At 37.8% G+C, this 20,168-nt stretch overlaps 1 protein-coding gene across 1 annotated transcript; it reads left to right on the top strand.

The window, feature by feature from the left end:
• The first annotated feature begins 16,457 nt into the window (after positions 1 to 16,457).
• Positions 16,458 to 18,611, top strand: LOC113081239 (DNA-binding protein inhibitor ID-2-like). The gene is made up of 3 exons (XM_026253312.1): positions 16,458 to 16,867; positions 17,180 to 17,240; positions 17,856 to 18,611. Exons 1-2 carry the CDS (start codon positions 16,532 to 16,534, stop codon positions 17,234 to 17,236), a joined length of 393 nt encoding a protein of 130 aa, XP_026109097.1. The 5' UTR covers positions 16,458 to 16,531; the 3' UTR covers positions 17,237 to 17,240; positions 17,856 to 18,611.
• Positions 18,612 to 20,168: the final 1,557 nt, after the last annotated feature.

The raw sequence follows: 20,168 nt of genomic DNA, 5'->3' as shown, positions 1-20,168 counted from the left end.
GCAATCCACACGTTAGAACACACCAAGAGCTAAATTCAGATGTTTCTGAACTGTTTAAAGTAATAACATGATATATTCGCAGCAGCGCGACTGCCCGCGAGCTCGCCATGTATTTCTCTGAACACTTGAAGAGAATTTACAGCCTGTCACATTAAAACACTGCAGCGAAACGGCACAAAACAATTAGAACAATATATTATACACATGAAAATGAGTGTTTATATGTGATTGTGAGATTTTATCTGTCAGGCTGAACCTCACATCAATTGTTATCCATCGTCCCAACATGGTAAAGTCATTTATATATATTTTTTAAGAGCTTCTTAAAATAAATATTCCTGCGAATGCACACAATCCACCAATTAGAACACACTAAGAGAAAAATCCAGGGGTTTTTGAGCCGTGTATGTGTGCAAAATGCAATATTTGACATCGCGAAGGGAAAAAAAAGTCACATGACAGCCGCGTTTGGGGCGAGATCAGACAAATAAATAGGCTACACATTTCATTTACTCTGACAAGCCAAATCAACATATGTTATTATTACCGGGTCAGATATCTCATTAATAAATTATGTCTCTGACCAAAGAACAGAGAGAAAGAAGAGAGAGAAATGAGCACTTCATCAGCATTTTTTAAGAGATTCCAAAAATAATATCACAGCACTAATCCACCCATTAGAACACAACAAGAGCAGAATTCAGGTGTTTTTGAGATGTTTATGTGTGCAAAATGACATATAATTTGACAGCGCGATACAGCTTATGAATACTGGAAGGAAAAAAAGTCACGACAGCCTTTTAACTCTGGAGTCGATTAACGCATATACGCGTTTTGAGTCATTTTCTGCTGATAACCCTGACAATTACTTAAATTACATTTTCAGTTTTAAACGTACAGATAAGAGCAATACATCAATCGAATCTGTAAAGGGTCTACTTTTTTTGGATACAAACACAATAACAACAAAACTTTGTGCACTTATAAAATAAAGATAACAAACAAGGTGTGCTGTCTTCAACCTTGTCTGCGCTGATCTTCATTTACAAACACGTCATTAAAATGAACTGTAACTCCATGAATACTCAACGAAGAGACATGAGAGATATATCTATAGAAAGTTTGACATGTCTACTTTTAAACTAAACAAGTGCTGCCGAACAAATATTCTGTGATAAAGTACGCGATGTCCTTTTTTCACGTCTCCCTTCTAATGTGTATGGAAGGCCAAGAGGGTCAAATACACGTTAAATACGCGTTGTTTACTCATGAAAAATCAGCTATATTTCACGTTTTAAATACACGTTAAATACACGTGAAATACACGTGAAGTATGCCTTAAAAATCAGTTTGAACAGGTCAGTGTCATTGGCTGCTGAGGACTTGGGTCAAACCACTTCTGTGTGCTTAGAGGGGTGTACCATTCATAGACAGGCAACCACCATTTAACATGCTATAGATCAGCTTATTCAGCCTTATTATTTAGTCTTTTTTCTTTTCTGTTTTGTATAGCCTATAGAAATAATATATTTAAGTTTCAGTTTTATGAAATATTTATTTTTTAATAAATATTAATTAAAATTTTGTGGTGATAGCATAACGTTTATAAAAGTTACAGTATTTTGTAATGAAACAGGACTTTTTGTTTAGCTCTTGACTCACCGAAGTATACTATATATACTGTCCCTTCTTTAATTTTTCAGTAGTGTGATAACTTAAAATATGTTGTCAGTACTATTAAAATAACATTAAATTGAATGGTATTTAGGAGATTATGGTTTTTGCATGACTTATTTCGCATTCAGCTAGACAACCCTGTCGTAGCTGTTATCATAGCCTAGGCTTTTTATTAAAAAAGAAAACAGCAAGGGACCATGGAAAAAGACTGTTGCAGGTGTATTTTTTATGGTATTATTATTATTTTTTTTTTTTGCAGCGGGGCAACTCAAGAATGTTGGGCACACAAGTACTGTGGCTCTTTTGCCCCATGGCCAAGATGGCCAAGCCAACATCAAAGTTAGTTCACTAACTTTTAATTCTAGTTATGTTGGCTTGGCAACAAGCCAACATACTGTTATGCTATTTAAACTTCTTCTTTTTTTTCTTATTATTATTTTTCTGACAGAAATTCTAAACGCTACTCCTCCTAGGGCTTTAAAGCCACAAGCCCCAAACTCGGCAGACACCTGCGGGATAGAGCGGTGCTGGTTGCTATATCTTTTCAGACTGATCAGACTTAAAGTTGTTTTTTATTAATTTTTAAATGTCAAAATTCATTACCCATAGACTTACATTGTCTGAGAAAAAATTGCGCCCCTACAGTTGCAATGACATTTAGGGGCGGAGTCGGGTTTCGTTTCACTTTTAAACTGGTTAAAAATACTGCTGCTCAGCCCAGGCTGTCTACACGGAGCCGAGAACTAGCGAATTCATTCTTATTTAAGACCTTTTAAAAACGCGATTACACGCAATCCACACGTTAGAACACACCAAGAGCTAAATTCAGATGTTTCTGAACTGTTTAAAGTAATAACATTATATATTCGCGGCAGCCAACTGCTCGCGAGCTGGCGATGTATTTCTCTGAACACTTGAAGTCCACAGAGAATTTACAGCCTTTCGCATTAAAAACACTGCAGCGAAACGGCACAAAACAATTAGAATAATATATTATATGGTTTTAAAGTAGTTTCGGCCACTGTCACGCTGGTCTTAGCTGGTTTCTAACTGAATCATCATGCTGAACGTCACAGATGAGCTCGCGATGTATTTGTCTGAACACTTGAAGTACACATTTACAGCCTTTCACATTAAAACACTGCAGCGAAACGGCACAAAACAATTAGAAGAATATATTACACATATGAAAATGAGTGTTTATATGTGCTTGTGAGATTTCTCTGTCAGGCTTAACGTCGCAGCAATTGCTCAGCGTTGCATAACATGGTAAAGCAGGGAGCTACACTGAGACCAAAAGGGTCGCATGCATCACTGATTATTTTTGTACCTACTTATGTGTTATGCTATGATTTAATATGACCATTTATTAAAACAGAAATGTGTATTTTAAGAATACGTTTTATAACGTGCTCCGAGCATTCAACACATCAAGTTGGCTTCAGCCCCGCGCTGCGGGAAACTGAACTGAGCAGCTGATGGCGCGTGTGCACGAGAGAGAGCCGCGCGTATCGCGGACAGGGACAGCAACACTGAACAGAGCTGTCGTTCAGGACGTTCACTTCCTCCTGGACCTGAACGAACAAATTCAAATCGCAGTTTAAATAAACAGAAAAAAGAGCGAAAAGCAAAAGTGCTCAATTCAGCAGCGCGGTGTTGTTCAGGGAGCAAGCAGAGACGCGTCTCAAAGTCTTCTTGCTTTTGTACCGACAACAAATACATACAAAATATGTCGAAATACCCGTGTTGGAAAGTGTGTTCGAATAAGTATGTGGTTATGTCTTAAGTGAAAGTAAAGATTTGCAAAAAAAAAATCGGATGTGTATCATCATAATGGATGCGTTTGTCTCTTAAAGGCACCGCGCCTAATTTACTAGCTCTGCTGTCAGTGTCTTTAATGTATGAAAATGAAAGTAATCACTCACTGCTCTTGACTGAATTACCTTGTAGTACAAGAATTTATCCAAAGTCAATCCAAAAATAAGATAGAATTGTTTTACTAGTGGGTGCAGGCCACTAGTTCATTTATGTAAGTGAGTATGGCAAAATAGTGATCTGTGAAATATTATACCCACTAATTCTTCATACAGTAGGCTACCAGTGAAATTGATTTAATAATAATAATAATTAAGGACCTGCCCATGTTTTGCTTAAGTGTTTCTTTCTTTAATTGTTAATGCAACCTTTTCACACCACAGACTGAACCAAATTAAGCATTTCTTGCTTGGTAACTGTTCAACAAAGTATTGATAGTTGTGTAAATATTGTCATACTGACAGTCTGAAGTTTTGGTAGATTCCATTACATATCTTTTTATCAAAGTTATCCGAAATTATCAAGATGAATTTGTTCTGAGTTATTGTCATATATTATTACCAGTTTCTAAACTACAGCAAATAAACTGTGATTATGTGAGAAATGTTGAAGGTGTCTGAATACATTTTGGTTTGATTGTGTATTTTATCTTACAGTGAAGACTATGCAGTGCTATTTTACATTAACAAAAACAAACTTAAAAAAAGTAAACATTATGTAAATAGCACAAATAAATAAATAGAATGAACATACAGTACAAATTAAACAATTTTAAACAGTGTGTAACTGCATCATCTATACAAACCATTGTGCTTGGACCCCTTATGATCTCCTTGATTTAAAATGCATTGTTTCCGTAATCTTGTGTGTCGTTGCCCACAACGCAACGGTGGCAGGACTGTGAAATACATACACGAGAAAAATAGGCAAGACTTATTTCACATCCAGCTAGACAACCCTGTCATAGCTGTTATCATAGCCCAGGCTTTTTATTAAAAAAAAGAAAACAGCAAGGGAGCATGGAAAAAGACTGTTGCAGGTGTATTTTTTATGGCATTATTATGTGTATTAATTTTGCAGTGGGGCAACTCAATGTTGGGCACACAAGTACTTTGGCTCTTTTGCTCCATGGCCAAGATGGCCAAGCCAACATCAAAGTTAGTTCACTAACTTTTAATTCTAGTTATTATTATTATTCTTCTGAGCCAAATTTTAAACACTATCTCCTCCTAGAGCTTTCAAGCTAGAACCACCAAACTTGGGTCAGACCTTCAGACTGGTCTGACTCGGGTTGCTATATCTTTTCTAACTGATTCGGCTTATGGTTTTCGTAAACCAGACTACCAAAACCACCTTAAATCCCATAGACTTTCATTACGGGGGTACAAACTTTGAAAAATAAGGCTTATAATATATTTAAGCTGTCTACTACCAGGGCAAACCTTAAAAACTCTCTACTGAGAATACAGCTAAAACCAGCCTAAGCTGATCAGTTGTTTTGGCTAGTCTCCCAAACTGGTTTTTAAGTGGTTTTGACCACTCTCACGCTGGTCTTAGCTGGGTTTTAGCTGGTTTTTACTGAATCCACTGTTTTTAGCTGGTTTTTGCCAGATTCGCATAGAAACATGCTAACAACATGCTAGTTACTCACTAATCAGACTAGAAACATACTTCTAACAAGTTTTAAAGTGGTTTTGGCCACTGTCACGCTGGCCTTAGCTGGTCTTAGCTGGTTTTAGGTGGTTTTCTTTACTGAATCAACTGGTTTTAGCTAGATTATCATATAAACATGTTAATACCATGTTAGTAACTTGCTAATCAGACTAGAAACATACTTCTAACATGGTTTAAAGTGGTTTTGGCCACTGTCAAGCTGGCTTTAGCTGGTCTTAGCTGGTTTAAGGTGGTTTTCTTTAATGAATCAACTGGTTTTAGCTAGATTATCATAAAAACATATTAACAACATGTTAGTAATTTGCTAATCAGTCTAGAAACATACTTCTAACATGGTTTAAAGTGGTTTTGGCCACTGTCAAGCTGGCTTTAGCTGGTCTTAGCTGGTTTTAGGTGGTTTTCTTTACTGAATCAACTGGTTTTAACTAGATTATCATAGAAACATGTTAATAACATGCAAGTAACTTGCTAATCAGACTAGAAACATACTTCTAACATGGTTTAAAGTGGTTTTGGCCACTGTCAAGCTGGTCTTAGCTGGTTTCTAACTGAATCAACTGGTTTTAGCTCGATTATCATAGAAACATGTTAACAACATGTTAGTAACTTGATAATCATGTCAAAAACATGCTTTTAACATGGTTTTAAAGTAGTTTTGGCCACTGTCACGCTGGTCTTAGCTGGTTTCTAACTGAATCAACTGGTTTTACCTGGATTAGCATAGAAACATGTTAGTCACTTGCTAGCCATGCTAGCCACATGCTAGTCACATGTTAATCATGCTAGCAACATGCTAGTTGTATACTAATCATGCTACAAACATGCTAACGACATGCTAGTCACTTGCTAATCATGTTAATAAAATGCTAGCAACATGAAAATCATGCTAGAGACATGCTAGCCACATGCTAATCATGCTACTAAAATGTTAACAACATGCTAATCATGCTACAAACATGCTACAAACATGCTAATCATGCTAGCAAAATGTTAGCGACATGCTAGCAACATGCTAATCATGCTACAAACATGCTAACAACATGCTAGAGACATGCTAGCCACATGCTAATCATGCTAGAAACATGTTAGCAGCATGCTAATCATGCTACAAACATGCTAGCAACATGCTAATCATGCTAGCAAAATGTTAGCGACATGCTAGCAACATGCTAATCATGCTAGAAACATGCTAACAACATGCTAGAGACATGCTAGCCACATGCTAATCATACTAGAAACATGTTAGAAACATGCTAATCATGCTACAAACATGCTAGCAACAAGCTAATTATGCTAGCAAAATGTTAGCGACATGCTAGCAACATGCTAATCATGCTAGAAACATGCTAACAACATGCTAGCAACATGCTAATCATGCTAGAAAAATGCTAACAACATGCTAGAGACATGCTAGCCACATGCTAATCATGCTAGAAACATGTTAGCAACATGCTAATCATGCTAGCAACATGCTAGCAACATGCTAATCATGCTAGCAAAATGTTAGCGACATGCTAGCAACATGCTAATCATGCTAGAAACATGCTAGAGACATGCTAGCTACATGCTACATGCTAGAACATAACATGCTATCATGCTAGAAACATGCTAGCAACATGCTAATCATGCTACAAACATGCTAGCAACATGCTAATCATGCTAGCAAAATGTTAGCGACATGCTAGCAACATGCTAATCATGCTAGAAACATGCTAACAACATGCTAGAGACATGCTAGCCACATGCTAATCATGCTAGAAACATGCTAGCAACATGCTAATCATGCGAGCAAAATGTTAGTTACATGCTAACAACATGCTAATCATGCTACAAAAATGATAGCAACATGCTAGCAACATGCTAATCATGCTAGCAAAATGTTAGTTACATGCTAACAACAATGCTAATCATGCTACAAAAATGCTAGCAACATGCTAGCAACATGCTAATCATACTAGTAACATGTTAGCAAAATGCTAATAATGCTACAAACATGCTAGCAACATGCTAGCAACATGCTAATCATGCTACAAACATATTAGTAAACATGCAAATCATGCTAACAAAATGCTACCGAAATGTTAACAACGTGCTAATCATTCTACAAACATGCTAGTGGAATGCTAGCAACATGCTAATCATGCTAGAAACATGCTAGTCACATGCTAGAAACATGCTAGCAAAATGCTAATCATGCTAAAATCATGCTCTCAACATGCTAGAAACATGTTAAAAACTTTGCTAATCATGCTAACGACATGGTAGTCACTTGCTTATAATGCTAGTAATATGTTAATCACTTTCTTTTTTAAACTTCTTAACTTTTCAAACTTTTACATTTTTAAAACTTTTTAAGCTTTTCAAACTTTCTACATTTTTCTAACTTTCTGGCCAGGCTTTTTCAAGCCAACTTAAAGTTTGAAAACAAACTTTACTATCTAGTTCTATTTCAGCTTTATCTAAATTAACATCTAGTTAGCAAAAACAACACTGAATTCAAGGCAAACTTATTGAATGATTATTTGTGCAATTCTATTTGGTGACACTGGTCATGCAGAAAGTACACATTTCTAGCTTAAGAAAATATAACCATTCCTGTGTAACAACAACTGTGAAACAGTTGAAGGTTCTTTTTCAGAGTACACAGAAAAGGAGGGACTCTTGGAACTGACAGAAGAAACAACATGTAAGACACTTAACATGAAACATATCTTGTAAGGAAATAAAATATTGGTTTTGTGGCTGGGCTTAAAGCCAGTGAAAAAATACCCATCATTTAGTGAGTTTATCAGATATGGAAATCATTACAGCTCATTAAAGGCAATTAAAAGAAGTATTTCTTAAATAGGACTTTATTTAAGGGAAATCCAAAAATTTGGGAAAGTGTTCTCTTGTGAATTAGATCTGGAGGAACGTCTCAGTTATGTATGGTTACCCTCGTTCCCTGAAGGAGTGAATGGAGACGTCACGTCAGATGACCAATGAATTGGTATCACTTTAGTAGGAAGCCAAATTCATTTGTCATCCAACATGACATCCCCGTATCCTCCTTCAGGGAACTCCATAGACGTTCCCTTTCAGTCGGTCACTCTCGACTTCATGTTGGATGACAAACGAATTGGGATTCCTACTAAAGTGCCATGGATGCTGCCCCTTCCAGTGCCCTGTGCAAACCACCATGCGCCCCTTTTTGGTGTAGGCCAGGGCTTGCAACAAAAAGTTCTGTTCACCATTGTCGTGAATAGTACACATTCCACTTGGAACAGGGACACTGCGAAATCTCCATCCCCTACATATGGAACCCAGCCTTCTACCGGTTTTCAAGGATTCAGCAAGTGAAAGCCTGGTGCCGGACACTCCTATAGAATCTAGCAAACATGATTTGGGGTCACCCAGTCTGCAGCTCTACAAATATCTGTAAGCAAGGTGCCACAAGCCAGTGTCCAGGAGGATGAATAGTTGAGTGAGCTTGCAACCTGTATGGGCAAGGCACACCCTGTGCCTGATAAGCCAGAAGCTTCTGCTGCATTTTTATGCTCATTCTGTAAGCAACATTTAATTTACACTTGAAGTAGACTAGTCTATTGAAGCAATATCCAAATTCGTTGGTCATCTGACATGACGTCAAGAGTAACCGACTGAAAGGGAACCTGTTCTTCAACAATTAACACTGTTCATATCAGGTTTGAACAGGGCCACAGGTGTCCCAAATGCAGTACCAAAGCCGTACCTTTGGCAATTTGAAGAAAAAAAATGTTGAGTACCCCCCAACTCCTTAGCATTGCAGGAAGGTTAATCCTAACCAGCCATTTCCTCACTTTGTTCGCTTCCCTCCATTCACAGATAAGAGCCACACACACACCAAAACGTGCAGTTATTCGACATCCACCGTGCCTGTGCTAACTCTCAGGAATGTGAGAGACAGTCTGTGGATGATAAGCAGACACCAGACAGGACATTATACAACGTCCAAGGAAGGAAAAGAGAGGACAGAGACTGTTTTCAAGACCCCTGAGCAAACAGAGAAGTGAGAAGGTACGATTTTGTATGTTAAAAAAGGATAATGTCAGTAGTTCACCACATCCATACGGGTTTGAATGCTAAAAAAGAGGATGGCAGAACTTTAAACACTCTGTCTGGGATGGGGACCTCCCTCCTTGTGCTCAGTGGCAGATTAGATTATCTGTCTCAATGCCTTCTGCACACACATTTGCGGATGTCCTTGCCCAGGGAAATGAACACACCATTCCAGGGTGGAGACCAAATCGTCCTGGAAATAAAAACAGATTTGAGATAAGCACTCTGTCCATCTTTAGAGTCAGCTGGACTCTGTTTAAATCTATTATGTAGATGCTAAGATGCATTTATAATCACCTCACCCTAAAGACAGTTAATTAGAAGCAGTGTTATTCAGAGCCCAATATGTCCGTACAGAAATCCAGGATGCCTCAAAATGACCATCTCCAGCACTTTCTCTGTTCTGACATAATAGTGTGGGTTTCACTGAAATCTGAGTTATTGTCTCATGATTCAGTGTCTCCAGTGTCTTTGCAAGGTCTCACCCTCAATACTCACTCCTATAATCCACAACTTTTAAATCAACTTCCAGTTTCTACCCTGGATATATCTTTAAAATAAATTGTTTAATTTGTTAGACTTTTAATTCATCATTTTCTGATTCAATGCAAACTGTTATGAATGGTCTGCCAAGAGAAGGTTCTCAGACATGACTTCTGAGGTGACCTTGTTCCTTGAAATGGAGATGCCAGAAAGCAGAACCTGAAGCTTTGAGCTAAAATTATTAATGTACATCTAATCCTGATTTAGTATGTAAACATTAGATTCACCTTAGATCTGTACATTTAGTGAGGTTTTATTCCAGATAATGCATGTGATTGTAAACATAAATAAAACGTATAATTGTCTAAATTTTAAATAGGAAATAAATTTGAATTAAAATTCAAAAATATTATAATCTTACTGCATCTATAGTTGTTCAAAAATAATAATGGTTTATGCGCCTTTTCAGCCATAAGCAATAAAATTGCATTTTGTAGCTTATATGTGGCACTTAAATGTTTAGTCTGTGTAAGCACAGCACATTGCATTTGATATCATCTGGCAGTGGTAATGCAGTAGAAGTGGATTTCAAACAGTGCTATGATTTTTGGAGAGCTATGACAGACGCTCTATGGCATAAGGACAGAGGAACCTCACAGATGGCTTCTAATGGCACTTACTCAGGAAGCGAGAAGCTTCTGCTTTCACCGTCATCGCAAGACCATTAACTAATTATGACAATGGTGAATCACAGGTGCAGAATATGACCTCTTGTCAGTGTAAATCTCTTAAAATGGCATTACACCAAGCAAAAATGGTGAAAAATAATTGAAAACATAATGGCTATACGAAGCTTTGAAATTCTGCTAACAAAGTTAACTGCTTATGGATGAAGCCGTTGACTGGAAGAATTTAAGTCTATGATGTGTTTAATATGATTTAATGGTGCAAACTGCCCCCAAATATTTTTTATAAATATGTATACAGCACCATTTAAGTTTGTTTCAAAACATTAGGATATCCACAGAAATCAACTTTGTTTTGTTTTCCATCAGATGAACTACAATCTGGCAACATTTCAACAGCTTTATTGCTTTCTCGGAGACACATTCAGCCTTCCAAGTTGGTGGCTGGACTGTATGCAATATTAGTTTTTATTGTTTCCAGCTGCCTAAATGATGACTGCATGTCAGAGAGATGCCACGTATCTGGAAGATTTGACATTAATTTCATCTCTCCGCAATCATCTCTGCTTATAAACTTCCAGCAGCCCATACAGCCACTCCTGCCGAGTTTATTACATTTCATTCACACCCAGTTGAAGAGCTCTGGTCCTTCTGGTGTAGAGTGAGTAACACTACTCCATTTCATTCCTTCTTGTTAATACACAACATCTTTAGATTGGAAATCTGAAGGCTGGAATGTTGCATATTGTGAGTAGTGCTGGTGTGTGAATTAAGCTTTTTCTTGAGCAGTGTGACAGTGACATTAGAGAACGCTCAAGTATCATGCACACTGCAGAGCACAGACTTCAAAACCACAAGAGTTACAATTCAAGGTTGGTGCCCATCTGTTAGATGACCTCTACTGTAAATGCTGGAGGAGAATAAAGGTGTGTGAATGCATGTGTGTGTATGACAGAAGGAAAGTAGAGGCTTGTTATGGTATAAAGAGCAATATAACGCATGTTCTCATTGCAGGCTCTAATGTCATATGCAGTTGACCCTGTATTGATATCAGTTGTGAGGACAGCCATAAAGATTAACCTTATCTGCCAGTTCAATTCCACAGAAGCCACCTACATCAAAACCAACCCGGTCTGACATCCAATGGGAATATGTAATGCTCAACCATTCACTAATACAGAATATGTTTTCTCAGTTTTTAATATGAAATATACAAAGAATTATTCAGAATTCAGAATTATAGAATTATAATTCATATTTGAATGTGGGGATATAGGATCAAAATGAACTGAAATTCAAGTACAAAGACTTGAAACTTTTTGTATTTTTGTCCAATTTTCAAATACCATTTTGCTCTAAATCACAGATCTTAATGTTGTGATTAACCTAGTATCTGATTGGTTTGGTTCATTGCTTATAACTTTTAAAGTTGGTTCAAAAAAATCTCTTTGGGGGAAAAACTGAACCAAGGCTCCTGAAAAAGAAAACACGCATTGGAATTCAGTAAATTCCAGCTTCCTGTAATCTCAATTCAAATTCAAATTCTAAACTTCCTGTGGGTGTGGCCAATTCAAATCATATCTAATTAATTGAAAGGGAGCACCCTTTTTTAATTTTGTCCAACCCTGCTATGGATTTAATTCCAACTTGTTAATTAAAATGACTGATCAGTAACATTGCTGAAACTTCACTTCACCTCGATGAAGGACAAAGGCAGTCTTACAGCATACGGAACTTAAGACTGATGAAACACATAGACTCACAGTGGATGTACTGGTGAGCTGAAGACAGGACAGATAAATTAGGTCATGCCTTTGTGGTGAGCAGCCAGCAAGAGTGACAGCTCCATTACCCAGAGGTGGGCAGATGCCCGCAGCATGCAGCTGGGGCAGGTGAGGGAAGGGGGGTGATAGCGGGGCAGAGTAAGCAGGTGTTCTCCCTGTGGGCAACGCCCTCCCCATCTTCAACAACCACCAGCAGCCCCCCAACTAGGCACACTCCCCATGACACCCACATATAGGCTCCCCACCTGGACACTCAACCTACCACACTAAGCTGAACACCAGAGGAGGAAAACTTCAAGAATGAGCGCAAGCAAGACACGTACTGTATGAGGAGTTGTGTTCAAAGACAGTCAAAAGGTATAGCTAAGACCTCTGGAAGGGAAACAGTTATGTAGCAATGTGGTTTTGTCATAATGTTTAAGTATTTGTGTAGTCAGAAGTTTCTGGTTTGTTGTTGATGAAATGGGTGGGGAAACCCAAAGAGCCTTAGGTGACTCTGGCACACATTTGAAGCACTTGCAGAGTTTGTTTGTGCGCATCAGTGCTGGAAGTAGATAACTTACTGTCTCTAACTGGAATACATTTTTCTGTAGCATGACATTAAGCTGCTTTCAAAATAATGCAGTTTTTCTAGTAACGACCTACTTTTAGTCGGGTTACTAACACGCTGTTATTTTATGTCTGAGTGAATAATCATACGCTCACACCTTTCTCTCTCATATGTTCCGCTGAAAAGTCCAGTTCATTCTACTGAATTGGTTTGACATAAATGGATCTTATCTGTCATATTTTGCATTGTAAAGACAGCCTATTATTTGTCTTTAGCGAGTCAGCTCATCCAAACAAGTCATTTTTTAACATTCCAATTCGTTTAAGTGAATTAATTTACCAAATTCATGGTTGCACTTTATTTTACAGTACGTGTAATTCCATGTACTTATAGTGTACTTACAGTGTACTTATCTAAAAAGGTTCTGGTAATACAAGGTAACTACATGGGGTAGTGTTAGGTTTATGGGTAGGTTCAGGGTTAGTACCTAGTTATTACATAGTTATTGTAATTACTATAATAAGTACATAGTATGTACATGGGGAACAGGACTGTAAAATAAAGTGCTACCAAATTCATTCTATTGAGTCATCTCGTCTTAAACAGATACTTTCTTACACACATATTGTTAGACACTCCAGTTCATTCTAGTGAACCGGTTCCACCTCAACAGTCTTCTCGCACTCAAAAGGAATGCTGGAAAGTCCTATTCATTATAGTGAGTCAGGTTGTTGGAATCACTGGATCCTATCCTCTTAGCGTTGAATCATCCAATTAATTCTAGCCAGTCGGTTCCAAAGCTGTCTTCTCCCCCCACCCCTCTCTCGGTCTCTTATGCAGCATTGAGAAGCCTGTTTCATTCTAGTGAATTGGTTCTTCTATATGGCTCTCTGACATACGGCATTTGATTCGTTCGTTATAGAGAACTGGTTCGTTCGGACGAGCAGATTACAAAATGATTAATCGATTCGAGTCCCAGTACGATGTTTATTTAAGTTAGGTTTGTTTTTGTATTTTGGTTTGGTTTGAATAAATTTGCCCGATTTAAGATTCAAGATACTGTTTTAAGATATGGTTGATGGATTGTTCATTTGTTTAAAACCACTCTGATGTAATTATAAAATATCATAACATAGTATTTGCATAGTATTTTTTTGTATAAAACGTTTCCTCCCTTAAGTAAGTTAAGTGTAGTTGAGCACCATATATATATTTATTTGCTGTCATTTGGAGGTCAGGTATAGAAAGACTGCTCAAACCATCATCAGCAATGAAAGCTACAACTACATTAGCTTCCTCTTGCATTCTTTACTAACAGTCAGGTGTGACTTCTTCCCTAAAGTGTGAAAGTATATTTCCACATCACTCTTTTTGAGCAAAACCCTCAGTCTTTCTTCAAATGACGTATGTGTTTTAAGCACATGGATACCTGATGCAGGTCTAAGGTCAATTTAGAGGTAGTATCTAAATCTCTCTTTCAATGATCCTTCTGATTCCCACCTTTCATGCTTCGACACAGTTCTGGGGCTGCAAGTCAGACAGCACCTGTCCTGTGAAGTCATGCCTGAGGAATCTCTCAGACTCAAACTAAAAGAGCATGTAAACGACTGCACCCGAGGGCATGACCATTGACTGGATCTGACGTGATAGATGTAGAAACATGCATCTGCTGCTTCTGGATATCTTTGCTGAAAATTTTTTAGGTAACAAATTAAATCCAGTTAAATGTGCATTAATATGTGGTTGACATATAATCAATTGGGCTGTGATACTGTGTATAATTACAATTTTATTTTAAAGTTTTTAATTACATTACGAGGCCTATCTTCCCAAATACTGAACTGGATTTACAAATAATCACAAAAGATTATTTTACACTGTTAATAATGCAGCATTTTGTAGTGGTAACTTATTGGCACTCAACCTCATCCTACAAATACACACAAACAGAGGGTACAGAGCCAAAATGTGGGATCATAAGTTGATATGGGAAATGACTGTTTCTCAGAATACACACTGACTGAAAATTGGCATGACTTCAGGAGCACTCTGGGTTGAGAAAACATGTTCTTCTGCTCATATTTCCTTGAAACAGCTGAGAAAAGAACATTATCCTGAAACTCTATTCTTTTTGGCTTGTGTACTTCAGTAATGGGCACAGAGAGAGCCAGAAAGGCTAGCTCTTAGTTCTGTGTGATGCTCCAAGGGATGCCATTCAGTCATGTAAAGTTAGACACATTCCTTTGTGTTTGCACCACTGATAGTCTCAGGAGGAAAAGGTCAAAAAACATTCACCACTGTGTAATTTTAAGATACTAGTACATCATGATGGATCGCAGACTCTTCCTTTGCATAATAAAACCAGTAAACATTTCCCATTCTAACACTACAGAAATATTTTACATTTTTAAACTTTTGCCAGTAAGGTCACTGTGACGTACATAGGAAATATTCCATCACACAAATAGCATTTTAAAATGTAGCATGTAACTTTCGTTTTATAAGAATTGTATTTTTATGAGATCGCTTTATGGACAGTGTTTACAGGTTCAGTCTCAGGTAGGGGTGACCCAGAGACTAGACAACAGCTGATCCTGCTTTATCAGGATTGTGTCCCTAAGCATTACACTTGACCTGCAAATAGTGTACTGCTGTTACTGTGGATGAAAAAGTGAGTGAATAGTGCCAAGCCAGGTAAACAATGCGTATTTGACTTTAGTGCTTGAGATGACGATTATCAAGAGGCTTAAAAAAAGACACCCAGTCAAAGATGAGGGGGAAAGGGACAGGTTGAAATCTGCTCCTGGCGCAGAAGATGAGGTGGAATTCTTACTCAAAGTAACTAATGATTACAAGGCGGCTGAAATTAGCTATCGATTGGGAGTCATGAAGCCACGCCGTCATTTTCGAAACTCTCCGTTTTGGTCCGTTTACACTGAAACGCAACCCCGAAGTTTTCAATAGGCTTAACAGCGAAAGTTATGCGTTTTCTGAATCTCCGCGAAACCGCTCAACTCGTCCATTTCGATTAAGAATAGTCGACTCAAAAGAACGGTTCGTTCACGAATCAAACAGCGTTACAATTCCAAGTGCATATAGTTGCATAAATTTAGCCAATATGTTAAGACTACGTTTTAAGAATAACTAGTCAGACTAACTTGTTAGCCAAGGTCAATGGGTAGGCTAATGAGTCTTACTTTTCGGATTGAAATCAGATCAATGTACGTTTTTAATCTAACTGACGTAAAAAGTTACTACTAGAACTTGCAAAACTAGTCTAAATCAGAGTTCCAGTGTCTATGGATCGATGTAACAGTATATATATATATATATATATATATATATATATATATATATATATATATATATATATATATATATATATATATAAGAAGAAAAAAAACATCTGGGGTTAATAAATTTTTCAATATCACTTGATTGTTGATGCTATGAGAAGTTACAAATGGAAATCCCTTGCAAAAATCATCCCGTTCCATTATGTATACATGTGATGTTCTACCTCTGTGCACGCAGTTGCTCAGATACTCTTCAGCACGAGGAAAGAGTGCAGAGGATGTGGGAGGTGCTCACGTGCTGCGAATTTGGCCAATGTTGATGCCCCGGTTCACAGAATGACGTCGTCTCATCGACCAATCCGCTTAATTCTTTATGCCTTTTAACAAACCCAGTTGGGTTGCTATATAAACGCATTGACAACAAGCTTCCAGCGCAGATCTGTAAGAGAATCGCATGCCCTGAAATTAACCACAACATCGTTATCCACCATGAAGGCAGTCAGTCCGGTGAGGTCCATAAGGAAACCCGCCTTGTATTTTTCGGAGCATAATCTCGGCAATTTACGGAGCAAGAGCTCCTCGGACGACCCACTCAGTCTCCTGTACAACATGAATGACTGCTACAGCAGGTTGAAGGAGCTCGTGCCGAGTTTACCGCAGAACAAGAGCGTGAGTAAGATGGAGATCTTGCAGCATGTCATAGACTACATTCTGGATCTTCAGATCGCACTGGACCAGAACCCGCAACAGCAGATCCTCGGACAGAGCCCTTCAAAAAAGTCTGTCAGATCACTCGGAGCTGATATCAGCATCATCTCCTTCCAGGTAAGTCAAGTTTATAGAACATTTCATCCCGACTTATCGTGCTGGTTGGTCAAAGTAATTTATATTAGCTTACCCTAATGGTAAATCGTACATCGCAGTTATAATACATTTATTGAAGTGTGAAATGACAGCAGTAGCCTATGAAGTGTTATTTCAGCATCAGTAAGAGACAATAAGAAAAGAAAAAAGTAAACAGTATGCAATGCAATCAGCATTAATTTAAAAATGCATAATGTATATAACACCAACTTGAAATGTAACTTGTGCTGGCAGCGACAATGAAAATCATTGTTTACCTCTGTTAATTAACAGCCCAGTAACCCTCAAAGAGAGATCAACTCAGATGACCTCATAGCCCTGTCTCGTTGAAACGGTAAGTTAGATGCTTTACGAAACTGATGGTATCACGTGAGAAGCTGTAACAAAGTTAAACTTTTGCACGTGGGGCAATTGGGCTGTTTGCCAGCTGTGCAGTGCACCTGCGCATAATTATTATTATGCATTATGTACGGGACTAAAACAAAGATACATTTTAATACTTTAAGTAATTCAGACATGGTTTAATGATTAATATAGAACACGTTGTTTTATTACAGTTGGAGGAAATGTCATTAAAGTTTGATTATCAAAACAATCAAAATGTTTTCTGTGACGCACAAAAAGAGCAAAAAATATTTTTTGTGGTGCACAGAAGAAAGTCGTACAAGATGAGTGACCTTTATCTTAATTTTTTGATTGTTTATTATTAATACCATGTTTTGCTTATAGCTACGTTATTTTAAAGTACTATCAAGAAGGTCAGATGCTCGTGTGGACCCGGTATTTCGTTACTGTTTGGTTAAAAGTCCGAAAAAAACCGTCCTGTGGCTTCCTCCCTGGCGCCAGTCTGTCCGGATCTCTGTCCTTTTGCCTTCTCTAAACACGCCTCTCTCTCTCTCTCTCTCTCTCCCTCTCTCTCTCTCTCTTTCTCTCACACAATCTTTTGCAGGTGTTTCGGTCGTGGAGCAAAAACAGGGCCTTTTTGTGTTTTTTTTTTTTTCATGTCATTCGCCTGGACTTCGTCTTGAATGACAAAGGATTTCCCTCGAACGGACATAAAGAGTTAGTTATACACGGACTTTCACATTCTTTCTTCCAAAGCAAGACTGAAAAAGACTGGAAAGATAAAAGAAAACCGTAATTAAGCAAGAAATCTCACAAAGCAGGATTTTTTTTTTCACCTTGCGGTTATGTTGTCAAGATGTTGCGCAAAACGAGCGCGCATTTTAACTCCTCTAACGTTAATTAATCCAGTTCGCCAAAGGCTGCGGACTCTGTAAAAATGTACTTTTGTTTTCTTTCTGCTGAAAATGTGATGTTTATAATATTACAGAAAGTTTTATAATTATAACGTAAATGGCACTTTTATACTGTACATAATTAAATGCTGTGTCCTTGTCAGTTACAAATGTTACAAAAAGTTACAAATGCATTGCTTTTGTTGTATTTTTCATTTTTGCAAATGCATTAATGCATAAAGCTTATTAACTTATTACCGTTCAGGCTGTGAAACTACTTCTTGTAATTGTAAAGGGTGTAATGTTCAGATTATGAGGGGTTTGGGACAATGGGGTTCGGGGATGGATGGGTATAGGATATTCTATTTTTTTCACCCATTTATACCTTTGGTCTTAGCTTCCAATGTTTCATTAACCACAAAAAATTACAATTACTCAAAAGCACACTAAATAAATGTTTGAAAATAGAAGTACCCTTTGTGCTTGCGTTTGGTAACCATATTCCAGCTCATAACAGTCAGGCTCTATATGGGGTGGTACATGGATGAAAAAAATGTATCTTGGTTCCCTCCACAAACCGATGGTCAGCAAAAACTTCCCTAAAGATTTAATAGGTCACGTCAATCATAGTGATGGATGTCTACACCAAATGCACCCCCCCCCCCCTAACCACACCCCTCTTACGAGCCTTAACCAATGAAATCAGCTGGTGTCCGGGATTTCGCTAAACTAAATACTGTCATTATCAAATCAAACCACCAAAAAGGGTGTTTTATTAAAAAGTTTTAACCGGAAGTTGCTGCACCTCATATATATATATATAGATCAGTGGTAGTGACTTATTTCCATCTGAAACGGAATGTTGAATAGAGGGCGTGGTTTATTTTGCGCTCCTCCTCTGTCTAACTGTTGGAGGGGCGTGTTTTAAGGATATTCTGCCCAAGCCGTCAAACTGACGTCATCAGAAAAGTAATGCCATTCCCAGAGCGGGAGCAAATTATCAGATTTTGATTAAAGATTAGCAAAAGTAAAATAATTTCAGGGGTAACTTGCACGGATTAATTGTTCATATCAAGACTACCAATGTGCGCTAATAAAGTACATTTTGATTCATGGGGACTTATAAGTAATTCACACACTGAATGCCACTCGTAAGTGTGGGATATAATTGTAATGCCATGAACTACTGGTGCCACCCATCTGTAATTCACCGTACAAAAATAAGTTTGCTCAAGGTTGCACTTACCAAATTGTTTCGTGGGAACACATTTCTGCACGAGTGTGTAGAGAACATCAAGTGTTTTTTCAGTAATTTTCTTCCTCAAACAAAGACTCAAGAAAATATGGATACTGTCAGTGCAGGTTTATTTAATTCCACGTTGAAGACAAGCATTACCAAACACGTTTTACTTTTCAGGACAGCTGCCAATAGTACTGTTAACTGCTAAATACTAGCATCACAGGGCATGCAGTTTTCTACTGGCTATTTAGGACTGCAGTCTGACACATGCTTGTCACTGCTTATATACTACTGTAACTATAGCACAAAGAGAGCATGCAGGACAAAGCAATACAACACAAAGCCAGACTGAATGTTCATATTCATACCTTTTAAGGGGTTTACACAAGTGTTAAATGCTTTACCATGACAAGATACTACAATATTTTCTTTTGGGAGACACTACTGAATGTCCTTCTACAGCTGTGATTCCAAAATGCTTTATAGCCATACATCTGGTGATATTAATATGTAATTAAACTACTAATACTGTATGGAAACACCACATATATGTAAATATAAAATGGTGGATGAGGAATAGATAGACGGAAGTGAATGAAGCCCACAACATTAAACTACACTTAACATTTAGAAATGTCACAATCACTGTTACGTGTATTTAGGCATGCATCACCACAAAACAATAATTAGCTACGACTGCTCTAGATCCATCTACGTTGCCTACAGGATACTTTCACGCTCTTCACCGAAGGTGACGTGTCAGAGGATACTTTGAGGATCTCAG

The sequence above is a fragment of the Carassius auratus genome, unplaced genomic scaffold (genome assembly GCF_003368295.1).
Source record: "Carassius auratus strain Wakin unplaced genomic scaffold, ASM336829v1 scaf_tig00033505, whole genome shotgun sequence".
Lineage (NCBI taxonomy): Eukaryota > Metazoa > Chordata > Actinopteri > Cypriniformes > Cyprinidae > Carassius > Carassius auratus.
Note: the sequence above shows the minus strand (reverse complement) of the source record. Positions and strands in the feature narration are given on the sequence as shown.

Excerpts from the sequence above, each read along its gene's own strand:
- LOC113081239 (XM_026253312.1), top strand. The coding sequence starts at position 16,532 with ATGAAGGCAGTCAGTCCGGTGAGGTCCATAAGGAAACCCGCCTTGTAT. Across the intron at positions 16,868-17,179 it reads TCAGCATCATCTCCTTCCAG|CCCAGTAACCCTCAAAGAGA; the intron begins GTAAGTCAAGTT and ends GTTAATTAACAG.